General features: G+C 36.9%; 2 protein-coding genes across 4 annotated transcripts; one reads left to right on the top strand and one right to left on the bottom strand.

The window, feature by feature from the left end:
* Positions 1–926: 926 nt before the first annotated feature.
* Positions 927–5,474, bottom strand: LOC104119935 (uncharacterized). The gene is made up of 7 exons (XM_070195223.1): positions 4,900–5,474; positions 4,344–4,801; positions 3,829–4,189; positions 2,445–2,699; positions 1,612–2,207; positions 1,352–1,430; positions 927–1,242 (listed from the first exon to the last, which is right to left on the bottom strand). The coding sequence occupies exons 1-7, from the start codon at positions 5,472–5,474 to the stop codon at positions 927–929; spliced, it is 2,640 nt and encodes an 879-aa protein (XP_070051324.1).
* A 2,206-nt stretch (positions 5,475–7,680) lies between these two features.
* LOC104119932 (U-box domain-containing protein 33) lies at positions 7,681–15,794 on the top strand. Of its 3 annotated transcripts, none has more exons than XM_009631548.4 (9): positions 7,681–8,313; positions 9,477–9,598; positions 9,979–10,100; positions 11,145–11,249; positions 11,504–11,909; positions 12,064–12,225; positions 12,479–13,009; positions 13,818–14,579; positions 15,364–15,794. In XM_009631548.4, exons 1-9 carry the CDS (start codon positions 8,052–8,054, stop codon positions 15,544–15,546), a joined length of 2,655 nt encoding a protein of 884 aa, XP_009629843.1. In that variant the 5' UTR covers positions 7,681–8,051; the 3' UTR covers positions 15,547–15,794. The 3 variants fall into 3 exon arrangements, with proteins under 3 accessions (XP_009629843.1, XP_009629842.1, XP_018634466.2); XM_009631547.4 differs by having other exon boundaries at positions 12,061–12,225; XM_018778950.3 differs by lacking the exon at positions 7,681–8,313 and adding an exon at positions 8,359–8,654 and having other exon boundaries at positions 12,061–12,225.
* Positions 15,795–18,529: the final 2,735 nt, after the last annotated feature.

Here is an 18,529-nt window from a genome sequence, read left to right as displayed (position 1 = left end):
ACCTCTACTTGGGATGACCTGTGAGTCAAGCCTCATGACCACGACCACTTCCCCAGGCTCAGCGCTGAACTTACACTCAAAGTATTCCGTCTTCGTCCTGCTCAACTTGAAACCCTTAGACTCAAGAGCCTGTCTCCAAACCTCCAGCCTCTCATTAACACTGGCTCGCGTTTTATCAATCAGAACTATGTCATCCGCGAATAACGTGCACCATGGCACCTCCCCTTGAATATGATGTGTTAACGTGTCCAACACCAGGGCGAATAGGAACGGACTGAGTGCAGAACCTTGGTGTAGCCCCATAACAATAGAAAAATACTCAGAGTCACCTCCTACTGTCCTTACCCGTGTCTTAGCCCCATCATACATGTCCTTAATCGCCATAATGTAAGGAACCGACACACCTTTTTCCTCCAAGCATCTCGAGAGAACTTCTTTAGGAACCTTGTCATATGCTTTCTCTAGGTCAATAAAAACCATGTGCAGGTCCTTCTTCCTATCTCTGTACTGTTCCACCAACCTCCTAACAAGGTGTATAGCTTCTGTAGTAGAACGACCTGGCATAAACCCGAACTGGTTGTCGGAAACAGACACTGACATCCTCACCCTCGCTTCAACCACCCTCTCCCACACTTTCATGGTATGACTCAGTAATTTGATACCCCTATAATTGTTGCAACTCTGGATATCACCTTTGTTCTTATACAATGGAACCACTTTACTCCACCTCCACTCATCTGGCATCCTCTTCGCCTTAAAAATAACATTGAACAACCCAGTCAACCACTCCAAACTTGCTCTCCCCACACACTTCTAAAATTCTACCGGAATCTCGTCAGGCCCTATCGCTCTGCTCCTACTCATCTTACTCATAGCTCCTACGACCTCCTAAATAACAAGAGAAAGAAAAGAAGAACTCCAAGTAGCTAATCTGCATTTGCTTGTATCTCAACACCCCCCGACAAGTTGAAGGGTGAGATTACCCCCAACTTGCGAAGATGTAGATGATGTACAACTCCCCCCAAAGGTTTAGTGAACATATCGGCGAGTTGATTAGCACTGGAAGTGTGAAGCAGCTGAAGCAGACCTTCAATCAACTTGGTGCGAACAAAATGGCAGTCCAATTCAATGTGCTTGGTGCGCTCGTGGAAGACATGATTCTTAGCAATGTGGATAGCTGCATGGTTATCACAAAATAGACTCATAGAAGAAGAGAAAACAACACCAAAATCAGAAAGAAGCCTGCAAACCCAAGTAATTTCAGTAGTGGCTTTACTCATAGACCTATATTCAGCTTCAGGAGAGGACAAGGATACCACAAATTGTTTCTTTGACTTTCAGCCTATTAGACATTCCCCTATAAAAGGCAAAACCCACTGATGGACTTCCTACTATCCGGGCAAGATACCCAATCACTATCACAATAGACACTGAGAGAAAGATCAGAAGAATTATTATAGAAGATTCCAAAATCAATAGTTCCCTTGAGATACCTGAGCAAACGTAAAGCAGCCTGCATGTGAGGAAGGCATGGCTTCTCCATAAACTAGCTTAAATATTGCACTGCAAAATAAATGCCAGGCCTGGTGTGGGTTAAGAAATTGAGCTTACCCACTAAACACCTATAAGTCTCACGATTGGGCAGGGGATCACCATGATCAGTCTGCAATTTATCATGCATCTCAAGAAGGGATATCACTGAAGAACAATCATAGGAATGGAACTCTTTGAGAAGATCATACAAAAACTTTTTCTGGTGCAGCAACACCCCACCCTTAAAATACAACATTTCAATACCGAAAAAATAGCTAAGATGGCCTAAATCTTTAATTTTAAATTGATCATGGAGGAAGATTTTCACAGCAGCAATCTCATACAAATCTGTCCCAGTGATGATAATGCCATCAACATACACCACTAAGATTACCAAAGCATCACCAGAACCTTTGGTGAAAAGGGAATAGTCATTAAAATAGTGCCCATAGCCTCTAGAAGACAAAGATTGAGACAACTTGGCATACCATTGTCTCGAAGCTTGTCTCAATCCATACAAAGATTTTTTGAGTTTACAGACCAAAGGAGTGGAAGCAGAATCACGGGGCACATTACATACTGACAGACCAGGTGGAAGCTTCATAAAAACTTCTTCATCTAAATCCCCATGCAAGAAAGCATTATTAACATCTAGTTGGAATAGTGACCAATTTCTTTTAACATTTACAACAATTAAAGTTTTAATAGTAGATATTTTAACTACAGGTAAAAAGGTTTCATGAAAATATATGCCTTCAACATGTGTATCACCCCTTACCACAAGTCTAGCTTTATATCTTTTTATGCTCCCATCAGCTTTATACTTAATTTTGTATACCCATTTGCAACCAATTGGACTTCTTGCCCTTGGGTAACTCAACTATGTCCCAAGTATCATTAGTCTCCTATGCCTCAAAATCTTTTTTGTCATAGCATTCTGCCACTCAGGGATAACTGTTGTCTGAGAATAAGTAGTAGGCTCAAATGCATGATGCTCACTAGAAGTAGACATAACAGTTGAATTGGCAGAACTGGATCTATGATTAGGTAGAGTGCATACATAATTCTGCATGTAAGAAGAAGGGTTGTGAGGTCTAGATGATCTCCTTAAAGGAGGGAATTCGGATTCAGAGAAAGAATAAGAGGGATTATGAGAAGTAGGAGAACTGTTCAGAGGACTTCAGAGTCATAAGGAGCAGAGTTGGATGGAGGAGGTGAAACAAGAGATGTAGCTGATGGGGCAAGGTAAAAGAAATCATGGAACAATGAGGAATTATGCTTAACAGAGTGATTAAAACAAGCAGAAAAATGGTAAATTTGACATAGTAGGGGAAGTAGATCTAGATTGAATAAAAGGGAATACATGTTCATGAAATACAACATCTCTGGAGATAAAACAGACTTTATACTGCAAGCCATAAGGTTTATAGGCTTTCTTCCCAAAAGGATAACCAATAAACACATAAGGGATGGCCCTAGGTTGCAGTTTGTCCCTATGAGGTTTTGGGACAGTAGAGTAACATAGACATCCAAAAGCTTTAAGATTTGAGTATGTGGGGAGTTTGTTATATAAGATTTCATAGGGACTCTTGTCCTTTAATACATGAGAAGGGAACCTATTTATCAAGTAGGTGGATGTGAGTATGCAGTCACCCCAAAATCTAAGAGGAAGACCAGATTGGAAAAAGAGGGCTCTAGCAGTTTCCAAAAGATGTCTGTGCTTCCTTTCCGCAACTTCATTTATTATGAAGTATGAGGGCATGTTGTTTGATGCAATATCCCTTTCTCAGAGAAAAACTTTGATCCAACAGTACTGGATCCCAACTTTAAGGCATTGTCACTTCTCACATTTTGGACTTTTAATTGGAATTGAGTTTCAGCCATGGCAATGAAAGCTTTTAAGAGGTCAAAAGTATTGCTTTTGGCTCCCATTGGGTGGGTCCAAGTGGCTCTTAAAAAATCATCAACAATAGTCATAAAATATTTGGAGCCAGTATAGGTAGGGGAGTGATATGGACCCCAGGTATCAATATGAATCAATTGAAAAGGCTTTGTGGTTTGTATACTACTGTCATGAAATAGCAATCTTGTTTGTGTGGCTAGTGGACATATTGGGCAGGAAAAAGATTGTTTGGAAGATAAATGTGACCCAAGTATGGAGATGTGTTTCATTATGGAAAAAGGAATATGCCAAAGCCTATAATGCCAAACCACTTCTATTTTATTGATATTATTCAGGGTGAAATAAGTATTTACATGTGTTTCATCAGCATCAACAACATTAACATTCTTTACATTTGCTTGTATTTAAGAAAAACATATACATGAGAAATAACAGGGGGAATAACAGGGGAAGTAACACTAGAAGAGTAACAAGATGTGGTACTGGGAGAAGCAACATGAGGAAGTAAAAGCTTGTAGAGATTGTGGTCCAGTTTACCAAGAACCAGAGGCATCTTCAGAGAAGGGGCCTGTATAGCACAGGGAGTTCTGGTAAACAGGACAATCCTATTATATTGTTCCAATAGCTTATGAACAGAAATAAGATTGTATTGAAAAGAGGGAACATAGAGAACATGATGAATTGTGAAGTTTGGAAACAAAGTCAAAGATCCAACTAAATGAACTTTGACTTTGTACCCATTTGGCAGAGAAACTAGACAAGGTACAGGTAGTGTTTTGCAGATTAAAAAGTAAATCATTATGAGAGGTCATGTGATCAGAAGCTCTAGAGTCTATGATCCAAATAAAACTATCTACTTGTGAAAGCATACGTGATTTGAGCAGAATACTTTCTGATAACAGCTTACCAGCAAAGTTAGCAGAAGCCATTAGAGTGAGAGTAGAGGAGGAATCAGCAGACACATGGGACTGTTGCAGTAACATCATCAGTTGGGAGAATTGATCTTGTGTCAAACCAAGGACCATGGAAACATTACCAAACTCAGATGAATTGGCAGAATCACCAATATTAGAATTCACATTAGCAGAAGGACCAGGAGATTTCACTTCAACATGAGCTATAGTTTTCCTATTGCCAGGCCCTTTTGTGAACTTGAAGTTTGGAGGATACCCATATAGTTTATAGCATTTGTCAATGGTGTGACCTGATTTCTTACAATATTTGAATGTAAGAGGTCTTTGAGTATCAAATTTAACTTTAGAAGGGAAACCTTGTTTAGACACACCAGCATTGAAAGAGGCAGATGTAGGGAGAAACTGAGGAGAGGTAGAGACCTGCCTCTGCTTCCCATCTGACAACAGTATACTGTATACAGTGCTCACAGATGGAAATGTTTTAATCATGAATATATTGCTTCTAGTTTGTACATATACATTATTGAGACCCATCAAAAATTGATACACCTTTTGAACATCATCATCTTTCTGATAGTCAGATTTGAAACCACAGTTGCTGCAAGACCTGACTTTACTGATTGACAAGGCATCAATTCCAACCCACAATTGTTTGATTTTGTTGAAATATGAGGCAATATCAAGTGACCTAACTCTTTCTTAAGCTCAAATACCTTTTCAGCATTTGCCTGATCATATCTTTTCTCAAACTCACTCCAAATATCTTTGGCAAGTTCAGAGTACTCAACACTACGGGCGATGTCTTTGGATATAGAGTTGGTTAACCAAGAGATGATCAAATCATTACACCTTTGCCATTGTCCCGCCAAGGGAGAACTGTCAGGAGGCTTGACTGAGGATCCATTAATGAAATCCAGTTTATTTCTAACAGACAAAGCCACAAGGATGGTTCGTCTCCAACTACCATCAAAAGGTACAAAAACTAATGAAGACCCTAAAACATCAGACGGATGCACATAAAATGGATGACATGGATGCGTATAATCATCCTCATGAAAAACAGAATGAGAGATAGCAGGACGAGCAATTGGTAGCGCAGATGAAGAAACATCATCGTTCAACATTTCTTTTGTGCACAATTAATCAGAAACAAAATATACACACAATCAAACAAGGAGAAGAGATGACTAGGGTTACCAAACTTCCTTTCGCGACCGGAAGGAATAACGGCCTTGAAGAAATCAGTAACGAAGACAAGCGAACCCTAGCTGAATGTGCAGTCGCAGAGAATCACCAAACCCTAGGTTGATGAAGATACTCCTCAGAAAACTCTAAAAACTCCACATATATTCGATAAATCACCAGAAACATTCAAACGATAGTAGAAGATCACTGATTTCATCGTCAATTTCAGAAAATCTCAGCAGAGAAAAAAACTCAAAACACGAAAGAACAGCGGAAACTAAAAACTCCGATGAAAAAATGCGAGAGTAACATCAGACGAGAGGTAATCACCCGATCTATCCAGATCTGGGCTCTGATACCATGTTAAAACTTGATTCAACCACAAACTATTGATATTTTGTTGTAAGAAAGTTGAGAGAAAAAATAGAATGTTCTAGGTTTTCATTATGTTCTGTATCGTAAAAGAACCCGATGGAGTCTATATCTAATATTGATTGTTCTCTCTCTCTCTTTTGTAGATGGGCCGGCCCAGTATATTTATACACACCTCCTAAGATAAATAGATGGTTATATAATGGGCTTCTGGGCCCAATAACAAGAGAAAGAAAAGAAGAAACCCAAGTAGCTAATCTGCATTTGCTTGTATCTCAACAAATGAAAGTATGAAACAAACAAAATTATGTTGAAAATATTGCAATCCAACAAGCATATCAATCGTTAATTTTTCTGAAAAATTTGTCTAGCTATCTCGAGCTTTTATTAGAAAGATTATTATATAATTCAAGCAAGAGAGTACGTAATGGTCTATGTCATGGACCCTGGAAAACGTCATATTAAGCTTCAAACGAGCAATGTTATATACGTATACTTCCACCAAAATAATAACCAAATGATATGTCGCAATAACTGTAGACCGTAACTATATAAAACAACCGCTACAAGGAAAATTCGAATATCTATAAAATTATAAAATAGTATAATCGTATAATTAGATGAATTTATAATACGATATTATTCAATATTTCAATTTTTTCGATAATCTTTTAATAGAAAAACAAAAAATTGAACTTCGTTTTGGTATTATGACTATGAACGATAAAAAGTGTTTGGACAACAAAAAATTAATTGATATTATAATTGAGCCTACAACATTAAATTGAGCTGTAACTAGATTATCTGATTACGAAGAATCTACCAATTTTTTATCTCATAATAAATGTTACTTCTTCCTTCTCTTTTTGACCATTTGGGTTTTGTTTGAGTGAGTTATTACACAGGTCTTTCATAATTTAGAGGTAGATATTTATAGAATTAAAATATAGTATTAAAAGAGTATCAAGAATTTTCTTGCCCTAACTCGAGTTCATGTAAGTGTTTTCATATTCCCTAAATTTACTTGACGAGGAATTCTTTCTTGCTGATAAATATAATTGTTATATGCACACAACACATTATAAAACTAGGTAACGTGCCCCTTGTTTTTTTTAAATGGAGGGCTTTATTAATGCCCAGACTAACAAATATATTTTGGTACAAAAATAAAAATAAATCAATTAAACTAGGTCTTTTAGTACTAAACGGGAAATTTCTTATTACTATTTATTACTCCTTAATTATTACTATTAGATCCCGAACACATTGAAGTTTGTTTTCAAACATTTACCTTTTTTATTTTGTTGTACTAAAAAAAGGAGAAGAAAATTAGTATTACTAATTATTCTTTTTATGATTTCGCTCAGTAAACAAACAAACATATAAACTATATAGAAGCAGAAATACTTTATTTTTTTTTTAGAACGAGCGCCTTTCATTAAACAAAGATACTACACAAACCAAACCATAATAAAAACATACAAGAAAAATAAAAACTCCGAGCAAATATAGGAGAGACCTTCTCTAAATCTATGCTCCTTTTCTATTCGCAAACTTAAAACAACCAAAAAAGAAAAGAAAAAAAAGCAAATGTCTATTCTTTCATTCTTTGGACTTTGAGGACCTCCAACCAATGAGGTGATGACAAATTAACAGTGCACACATTATTAATTAATTAATTAAATCAGTTCGAAATAAAATAAAATTGTTCAACAAAATGCATAGGGAAGCTTCGGTTTTAAGGAAGAAGAGTGGATACAGACAAAGAGTACGATAAGCAACTGTACAAAAATGGAGAGAGAGAGAGAAAAGTTGACCAATGATCATAATAAGTTGGTAAATTAGTTGTAAAAATTAATTATCAGCTTAATTTTAACACCGTAGTCCATATACTGGTAAATACTCCAGACAAGCAACCTCTTTTCACTATAATCTCAAGTCCGTAGACTTTCATTGCTACTCCATTTTGTGTCCTCCTCAATTTCATCGCCTCTTTAGAGCAAATGGCCAATCCAACTCCTCTATAATTCCAGGAAAAACAAGGGTTTTTTCATTCATTACATTAACTCAAAACCGTTTTGTGTTGTACGAGTAATTGTGTGTATACAGAGAGAATTAGATTGTTATACAATTGAATTGCCCCCATGGCATTGGAGAGTCCAGTACCCGAAATCCGACAGAGTCCGGTAAGGTACCCGGAAGTTGATTTGTCGGGTCTGAATTTGAATGAGGAAATTGAAAGTCCATTAACGCCGCCGGCGAGAGTGGCCGACGATATGATATATGTCGCCGTCGGGAAAGACTTGAAGGAGAGCGAACCTACTCTGAAGTGGGCTTTGCACAAATCCGGTGGAAGGAGAATTTGCATTCTTCATGTTCATACTCCAGCTCAGAAGATACCCATGAGTAATTAACTCTTTTTTTGTTGTGTCCATTTTATTTTTTCCAAATTGATATGATTCTTGGTGCACAAGTTTTGATTTTTTTAATCTTGGCTTGCTATAAGGTGTTTTGGAAAAGGTGGTGTTGAGTTAGTTTGATTTGTTGAACTGTCTTGGTTATTCTTTTCTGACTTTCTGATGTTTTACCCTTATAAAGTCAGACGGTGGTTCATTTCATTATTGGTATTTTACTGATTGTTGGGGCATAAATTAATTGGACTTGTATACCTGATTAGCATCAGCTGCTAGTTATGCTGGAGAAAGTTGGTTGTTATTCTCTGGTTTGACTCTTGAGTTTTATGATAGGTCTGTTTTTTCATTCTTTAGTGAATATACCTACCTAATGAACTACTTTTGAAAAATTTTTATGCCCAAAATTCAGCTAAGGTCAGTTCTTAATCTACAATTCTTTCAAGCTTTCAAACTCGAGGATGCTACAATTTCTTCTGCAGCTGTTCGTGGACTTAAGCTTATCAATCCCTTCTATTTCCCTAATATGAGGCTCAAGACTAATGATGTGGTGTTGAATAATCTCAGTCACAGACTTCTTTTTTATTTTCATTAGGGCGGGGCGAGGAGGTGGGGTGGGGGTTTGGGTAGAGGGGGTGGAAGTTAGTTTCTTGTTTGCTTATTTTAAAGAGAAGTAAGAGGCAATGGGATATTTGGTCACAACTTATCAAAAGTTTTTATTCCTCTTGGTAGTTAATGCGCTTTCACTTATAGCTCCATGAAACCAATCCCACCCCACCTCTCAAAGAAACAGAAAAGAATAAAACAAAATTACTTTTGCAATTACAGCTTTCGTTAACTTTTCTCACTCATTCATTTGGAGTTTTCGAAAATGCTATTAGTGTTGAGTTTTCAGACAAATGGTTCATGAATGGGAATTAATTCTTTACTTAACTATGAGATGTTTTTTCTGCTTCCATAATGATTCCCAGAATTTAAGTACCGGCACCCCAATTTCTGTACAAAAGAAATAGAAGGAAAACTTTTCTTCACTGTGCTGCTTGAGATGTCATTTTTCTCCGTAACTTCATCAAACTTCTTTTAAACAGTAATGATGGTTAGTCTTATCAAAATTATCGTTTAAAAGTGTGTCCATTTTCTCTTGGATGGTTTTTGCAGTGGGTACAAAGTTTAACATAGATCAGTTGGATGTGCATCAAGTCAGAGCATACCATGAGAAGGAAAGGCAAGACATGCACAAGATTTTGGAAAAATACATTCTGATCTGTGGACGAGCTGGGGTATGGTTTTTGTCTTTTGCAGAACGTGATATTGGTGATTATGCAAGCTGAAAACTTTTTGTTTGCATGTAATTTGAGAGCTTCATTGGAAGAATATTAAATACATTAAATATCTTTTTGGCTGGCAAGTGGCAATCATTATGGAAGTTCTCCCTTACCCCATGTTCTCCATATTGTGCGTGGATGAGTATTAAGTAGAAGTTATAATCTAGATTACCTTTTTCAGATATAATAATAAATGCATCAGATGTTCAACTCAGAGCTTCATTCTGCACACCGTTAATTATCATAAGAAAGTCTACACTTCCATATTCCTTTATTACACTCTCGATTGAACTGATGCTTTGTAATTCCTCTATTATGTCTCTATCTTATTTCAGGTTCGAGCTGATAAACTAGTTGTTGAAATGGATTCAATTGAGACGGGCATAGTCGAGCTTGTATCGCAGCGTGGTATAGGGAAGCTTGTTATGGGAGCTGCCGCAAACAAGTGCTATTCAAAGTAAAAACAAGATATACTTTTTCCGTTACTTGAATGTCACTAACAATAAATATTGGGTGGGCAACTGGATATCTTGGTAGTCTTGTTTGGGTTAAGTCTTCAAGCAACAAAAGAAACAAGAAGTGACTTGATGGATCCGTCTCCCATCTCCTCCCCTCCTCCATCATGTGTGTCTAGTCCATTAATTGACTCCTTAGTTCATCCTACAACTTCTAATTCTCACTTCAAATACAGAAGTACTAGCCTTAATAAAGTTGATGTCGGTTGAATATTTGGAAAAAGGTCACTTAAGTCACTCACATCAAGGAAAATACTGATCTCTTTCTTCTTTGACAAACTTCATTTGATGGCTGTATTATCTAAGAAAGATCTGTGAAACATGATGGTAACATACTTGGTGGTCAACCTAAGGTTTCTGGTAGTTCTCTGTGTTTAAGTTTTTCAGTGCATGGGGGTTAATGGACCGCTGGAATGATTTAGTGCAAGAAAGTTGAAACAGGAAATATTCTTCTCATGCATACCAAACGTGTCATAATGTAGCCTCTTCCGCTAGAGTCTTATGGTCTGCGGTGCCATAGTTCATTTAATTTGTTTACCATGCTGATCTTTTGCTTGTTTTTTCCCTTCATCTTTTTTCAATTACTTTCCTATTCTTGAGCAACGGCAAATAGAATTGACTTTCATTTACTTCTTGGCCCATCATTAGTGTAAGTCAGACTTCCTCTGTGCATCTAAACAGCACTGCTGTTTTCAGGAAAAATAGGATAATGTCCTTCTGCCCCGTTTCCTCCCACCTCTATCACCCAAACACATAAATCCCAAAGGAAAAAGGAGAACTTAAAACCACTGAAGCAAGGAAAAGGAGTCCTAGCAGCACAACTCAATGTTTTTACGTTATCAAATAAATAAAGTCTGGGAATTTAGTGCCTCTTTCTTTTTTCTTTTTTTTCCTGGGGAGGGGGTGGGTTGGGGTGGGGGGAATCTACGTCAATTTATTGCGTAACACACCAAGCTGGGAATTGAGCTCTTATGATGAAATTTCAGGAAAATGACTGACCTTAGGTCGAAGAAAGCCATCTATGTGCGGTTACAAGCACCCACATTCTGTTGCATCTGGTTTGTATGCAAAGGGAACCTCATTTATACAAGGTATGCATCCTGTCATTCCTGTTACTGTCTTGAAGCTTTGTTTTGGATGAAATGTGGTGTGCACATGCGGATTAATTCTGTGTTTTCTTATAAAGATCATTTTGCTATGGATTTTTGTTTCTACCGTTTCTTCCCTAAGGTTGACTTTCCTTGGGATTGGGATGCGTGAGACGTGGGGGTAGGGTAGAGTTCATCTCTTATGTCACTTAAAAAACATGTGGAACTCTAAATGGTAACTATATTATGTCATGCAGAGAAAGTGAGTCAGAGAGACCTAATACGGACAGTGTGTCACCGCCAATTCCAGTAAGTCCCGAAAATGATACTGTTCTAAGATCAAGATCTGTTACAGAGGGTTACAACGAACAAGTAGGGCTCAGGGGCCCTTTCAACGAATATCGGAGAGTTGCTTCTGACAATCACAGGATAATCTTCTCTGGACCTCTCTCTGGTGGGACTTTACGGGCTAATTTTCCAAGCATGAGTTCAGATAGAAGTCCCTCAGTGGCTTCACGGTTTTCATCAAGTTCATATGGTGAAATGGTTGGTGATTCACCTACAATTTCCCTTGCAAGAACTGAAGGGAATGAGACTGCAATTGACTCATCCACACTGCACCACTTCATTCTTGGTCATCATCAGCCATCTTCTCCAAGTATGGTAAGTAAATCATGTTATTTCTCGTCTCTTTAAATTACTTAATTATAAGCAATACCTTCATTTTTTGTTTCCTAATGTAATGCGAATGTTTCTGTTTGAAGAATTAGATCTAATATGCTTCTTAAATCTTTTGATGATTGGGGGAAAATAGCAGGCAGAGAGTTTAAATGATGAGCCAGCTGGAAGCATGAATGATGAACTATTGGATAGACTTGATCAGTATGTCGCGGAGGCAGAAGATGCAAGGCGAGAAGCTTTTGAAGAATCAATCAAGCGTAGGAAAGCAGAGAAGGATGCAATCGAGGCTAGACGAAGGGTAAATTTGTTCATTTAAATTTTACTTTGGATGGTTGAATGTTATGGAACTACAGTTTGGCTTTCTCTTGGTTGTTTGCGACGATTACTCATTTGCGCCAAATTTCCCATCTGTTGATTGATGAGAAGCTTAAGTTTGATTGAGATTTAAGACAGTAAGACCTACACTGCCACTTTTTGAAAAGGAGATTGTTTTTGTAAGTATCTGCACTACTATTAAGGGGGAGATTCTTATTGCAATAGTTTCATTTCAGGCAAAAGCATCAGAAACAGTCTATGCCGATGAGTTGAGGCAGAGAAGAGACATAGAGGAAGCACTTGCAAAAAGCAAGGAAGAAGCTAATCAAATGAAATCAAAGCTAAATAAAATGTTGGCAGATCTGCAGGCAGCTCAAGCACAGACATCTTCGCTGGAGCGCCAACTCTTAAATTCTGACACAACGGTGCAAGAGTTGGAACAGAAAATGTTTTCTGCTGTCGACCTTTTGCAGAAGTACAGGAAGGAGAGAGATGAACTGCAGGTGGAGCGTGACGATGCACTCAATATAGCTGAGGCGCTGAGGGAACAGCACTCAAACGGGTCCTCGACTACATCTGCATCTGTATTATTTGCTGAATTTTATTTTCATGAAATCGAAGAAGCAACTCGGCGTTTTGACCCAGCCTTGAAAATTGGAGAAGGCGGTTATGGAAGCATTTACCGAGGCCTCCTTCGCCACACTCATGTAGCAATAAAGATGCTGCACCCTCATAGCTCGCAAGGGCCCTCAGAGTTCCAACAGGAGGTTAGATTCGTTATGTTTTGCTGAATTTCTGCCTCTGTGCATAGAAGAACCTAAATTGTGTCTACTCTCCTAAATTATTGTGTAATTTCTATTTCTTTGTTGTCTTGGTATTTGTCCTCTCAATCGTGCCCCTTGTTTTGGCCAGATTCTACTTTATAGCCCTGTTTTGGGCGGCCAAGCCCCAAGGCAAGAAGTTAAAATAGGAAAATAAAAGAACTAAAGACCAGCAGTGCTCAATGGCTTGATATCTATTGATGGTGGTAGCGCAGATGGATATAGTGGGAAGTAAAAATACTTTCTTGTTTATTTTGTGTCCAACATATTGAAGCTACACTTAGATCATGAGCATTTACCACTCACCAGATGAGAACTATCCTTTTATGGTTTGATTAGGCCATTTAGCTCTTTCCCACATCTTCTTTAAGATGGTTGATTATCTGCTAAAAATGGTTGTATATTTATTAGGCCAATAGGTTTATCTCGGAAGGGTTAGTGCTCTTCTAGATGTTGAAATATCAAAATACCAGTTATCTTGTTTGTTTCGCTAGATTTATTACCATGTAAGACTCGGTTTACTCATAAACCTCCAATAGGGTCACTTCACCTGATATCTTCCTGCTCACTGGTTTACACGCCTATCAAATTTTATGTGTTCTAGTGTGTTGTTTCATCAGTTTTCTGCTCTACTTACCTTGTTATATTGCTTTTTCATGCTATGCTTATCTCTCAATCAATATCCCACGAAGTTTTAATTCATTAACAGATAGCTTTTTGGCAATTCATGATATGGTTTGTTGGTCTCATATAGGTCAATATTTTAAGCAAGTTGAGGCATCCAAATATTGTCACACTTATAGGAGCGTGTCCAGAAGCATGGGCTCTTGTATACGAGTATCTTCCCAACGGAAGCCTGGAAGATCGTCTTACCTGCAAGGATAACACGCCTCCACTGTCGTGGCAAACTAGAATTCGTGTTGCATCAGAGCTTTGCTCTGCTCTCATCTTCCTCCATTCCTGCACCGCTCGGGGCATAATTCATGGTGATCTAAAACCAGCAAATATCTTGCTTGATGCAAACTTTGTGAGCAAGCTTAGTGACTTTGGAATTTGTCGAGTTCTCCCAGAAGACGAATTTTCGGAAAAAAGTACTTCACTTTGTTACAGAACTGACCCAAAAGGGACATTTGCATATTTGGACCCTGAATTCCTCGATACAGGAGAGCTTACTCCAAAGTCTGATGTTTATTCATTTGGGATTATATTACTTAGGCTGTTGACTGGGAGGCCTGCATTGGGAATAAACAATGAAGTCCAATATGCATTAGATAAAGGAAATTTGAAAGATCTGCTGGATCCAACTGCTGGAGACTGGCCGTTTGTGCAAGCCAAGCAGTTGGCTCACTTAGCTATGAATTGTTGTGAGAAGAACAGGAGGCTTCGCCCTGAACTTTCTTCAGAGGTGTGGAAGGTGCTTGAACCAATGAGAGCTTCATGTGGAGCATCATCTTTTAGGATGGGTTCTGAAGAGCGTTGTGAAATTCCATCCTATTTTATTTGTCCAATATTTCAGGTTAGTATACTGCTTGTTTTAAATCTAGCATCATACGGCATTATAAGTCCCGTATAGTTTGAATTGAGCAGTCATCATACATGATTAAATGAGGTAGGTGTTCCAGTTATATAACAAATTATCATCTGAAGCATGTTGACAAATTCTTCTATTTTACGTCGAGGGTCTATCAGAAACAATCTCTCTACCTTCCCAAGGTTAGGGGTAAGGTCTGCGTACACAATACCCTCCCCATACCCCACTTGTGGGATTACACTGGGTTTGTTGTTAGCACATTGAGAAATTAGCATACCCTCACTCTCACTCTCCCGAACCCAAACCCCCTCTTTTGACTAGAAATCAGCATCCTTTTCTGTTGTTTCTCAGTTCTGCAAAAAAGGGCAGCCCGGTGCGCACTAAGCTCCCGCTATGCGCGGAGTCCGGGGAAGGGCCGGACCACAAGTGGTCTATTGTACACAGCCTTACCCTGCATTTCTGCAAGAGGTTGTTTCCACGGCTCGAACCCGTGACCTCCTGGTTACATGGCAGCAACTTTATCGGTTAGGCCAAGGCTCCCCTTCGTTTCTCAGTTCTGCAAAATTATAGTAATTTTTAAGTTTCCATGCAAGTTTGTGTTTTGATACTCCAGTCAATGAGGTTGTTGTCATCCAACTGAATGAAGTTTGGAAAGTTAAGATAGTCTCTTTGTTTTCATTGTTCTTCCCTTCAGAAAGCATAATGAGTTAAATTCTAGCCATTTATTGATGTTATTATGTGTTTCATTTCTGGCTGTGAAAACCAACAGGAAACTATGCAAGATCCAGTAGTAGCAGCGGATGGCTTCACATACGAAGCAGAAGCGTTAAGAGGATGGTTGGACAGTGGACATGACACCTCGCCCATGACAAACCTTGCACTGTCGAATACGAATCTTGTTCCCAACCATGCTCTCCGTTCTGCAATTCAGGAGTGGCTGCAACAGCATTGACAAAAGTGTTCAAGCTTTGTGAAATTGTCTATAGAAGTCATTACACCCCCTATTTTATATGCTTTTCATGGATGCTAAGCTCTAGTTTTACTGTATAGCAGCACTACAAAAAAAATACTTCTATACAGGTTTTGTGTACATAATGGCATAAACTGGAAGTTGAAAGTCTAGTATGGACTGAGTGGTTTTATATAAACATATATGAAATGGAACAGATCGACTTGTTTCCATGCTGAATTTGGAACTCAGCTACTTGTGTCTCTATCTCTCCTGTTGATTCAAAGGATTGAGCAATAACTTAAAAATATCACTAACTAGAAGAATACATACTAGTAAAAATCTCAATTATGCATTGTAATATGTTGGTGTATTAATTTGTACATTTCCATATGTCTTTCTACTTCAAATTTATTTACAAGTATATAGATTGTACTAAATGAAAGTTTGAAGAGAAGGAAGGTATGATAAAATAGGTAAAATATCTTAGCTCAAAATCATGTTCATATTTGCCTTTCTTGACAAATTAGATCAAAACTTAGAACTTTGAAATAGTGTCACGCGATATTGAAACCTCTATAAGTTTGTTGTTCTAAAGAACCATGCGTGGAATTACTGATGTTCTTTTTTATTGCTAGATATGCATAACAAATTGTATATTAAATGTATGTTAAGTAGTTGCATATCGTAGAAAAACCTTAACAAGCTAACGACATTTGTTGTATTCTTGTATTTACTGAATTGCATTTTTTAATTATAGTGGTAAAATACCAAGTGCAAACTGTTATTGAATTTCAACTCGTAAAACCTGTGAAATGTTTTGTCAATTTTTACTAATTCAATTATTTAAAGATTAAAAGTTAGATAATCAATCTAGAAGGAAAAATGATAAAGATAGTCAAAAGCCTTTTAGTCTAGAGTTGATTAAACAACATGCAATGTACGAGAAACAGAACATTACAAGAAAAGTTTCTAAAAAATATTTAATCAACTCGAAATGATAACTGAGAAGTATATGATCATCTTTCTTTACTGAGACTTATTGATATTTTCTGGACTTATTTACAATAAATAATAGATTACCTCTTGTAAAAGAGGAAAGGTCGTTAAGATAAGAATACTAGTCAAAAGTTAAAAAATACGTTACAAATTATAGATAGGCTTTACCTAGCAAGATCTTTGCTGAAGCTTGACTATCTTTGTATTTTCTTTTTCAATTTGACTTCCAAACAATTAATTAGCTCATCATTGTCTTATATTCTTGGAGTTTAATTTCCTTTTCCTGTTTTTCCAATGGGTAAGTTTCTAGCTTATCCAGACTAAAATGTGTAAATGTAATTTTCCTCATTTAATATGGTTGGATTTGACCCATAATTATTATAATTATAGTAGAGAGAAGAAGATATGTATCTCAAACTTTTTGTTGGTATATTTTATAATGTATCTCTATGATAATAAGAGGAAATTTGTCTTAATCTCATTTTATGCGAGGTATCACTTAAATGAAAATTGATAGTCACAGTTATTATTGAGAAATTGAGACCGTGAAAGATTATTATCAATATCATGAGTGTTGCATGTCAATTAGTTAGGTGCTAGGAAAGAAACACTTTTCAATTTCATAGTCATTTTTTTTGGGTATTTTTGTGCAGTTTTGAAACACAAAATTAATTCTTTGTTACTTTGTTCGGACAAAGGAATTGTGCCTTCTTTATTTGCATTCATACTAACTATAGATGTAAATATCTTTCCAATAAGTAAGCATTATTAAGAGTTCGGCTTAAATATCATATGCATATGACATTTGCACTTATGGGTAAAATATAAAAACCAAATTATTAAGAAGATAAAAATCGATTAATCTTTCTAGTTACCTTTTATGTAAAGCATAAAGAATAGTGAAATTTAACTCTTTCTATATGTACTTTTTAACTGTCACATATAGATATAGACAATAACATAGAAGTTAAAAAATAGAAACAAATACTCATAGAAGAGAAAATAAAAATTCAGCTTATTTATCTATGAAGAAGCAATTTTTAGTAGCATTTGCAAGTAATAACAAAAGAATTACCTATAAGCAATGGACGGGGGATTTGCGACCATACCCTATATTTGTGCCACCTTTTAACCTGTACCCTATTTTTAAAAATTATTGATCTGGTGGCCAGTTGACAAAAAATCCATAATAATATGACAATTACACCCATGATAGTATTAGCATTAGCATGCTACTTTGGAGATGACCTCATTCGCATTAGCATACTGTAAAACAAGCCCTGATCAACGTAGCAGCATGCTAACGTTTGGAGATGACGTTGTTTTACAGTACCATGGGTTATTCATTAGCATGCGAGATGGTGTAAAACTTCAGCCAATTACAGTAGCAGCTGAAGTTGTTTTACATTGAAGCTAAAACTTCATGCTAATGCATGCTGAAGTTATTTATCCTGCAGTCAACAGTTTTGTCATGAGTTTTATCCAAAATTTCAGTCTAAACATGCTGAAGTTATTTATTTCATTTGCTAAAATTTCAGACTAAACATGCTGAAGTTATTTAGTTCATTTACTAAAACTTCAGTTTAAACATGCTGAAGTTATTTAGTTCATTTGCGAAAATTTCAGACTAAACATGCTTAAATTTTTGTCTTGCAATATGTAATTTTCTAATGAGTTTTTGCTAATGCATGCTGAAGTTATTTAGTTCATTTGCTAAAATTTCAGACTAAACATGCTTAATTTATTTAGTTCATTTGCTAAAATTTCAGACTAAATATGCTTAAGTTATTTAGTTCATTTGCTAAAACTTCAGACTAAACATGCTGAAGTTATTTAGTTCATTTGCTAAAATTTCAGACTAAGCATGCTGAAGTTATTTAGTTCATTTGCGAAAACTTCAGACTAAACATGCTTAAGTTTTTGTCTTGCAATATGTAATTTTCTAATGAGTTTTTGCTAATGCATGCTGAAGTTATTTAGTTCATTT

The sequence above is a fragment of the Nicotiana tomentosiformis genome, chromosome 1 (genome assembly GCF_000390325.3).
Source record: "Nicotiana tomentosiformis chromosome 1, ASM39032v3, whole genome shotgun sequence".
Classification (NCBI taxonomy): Eukaryota; Viridiplantae; Streptophyta; class Magnoliopsida; order Solanales; family Solanaceae; genus Nicotiana; species Nicotiana tomentosiformis.
This window is presented reverse-complemented; position numbering and strand designations above follow the sequence as displayed.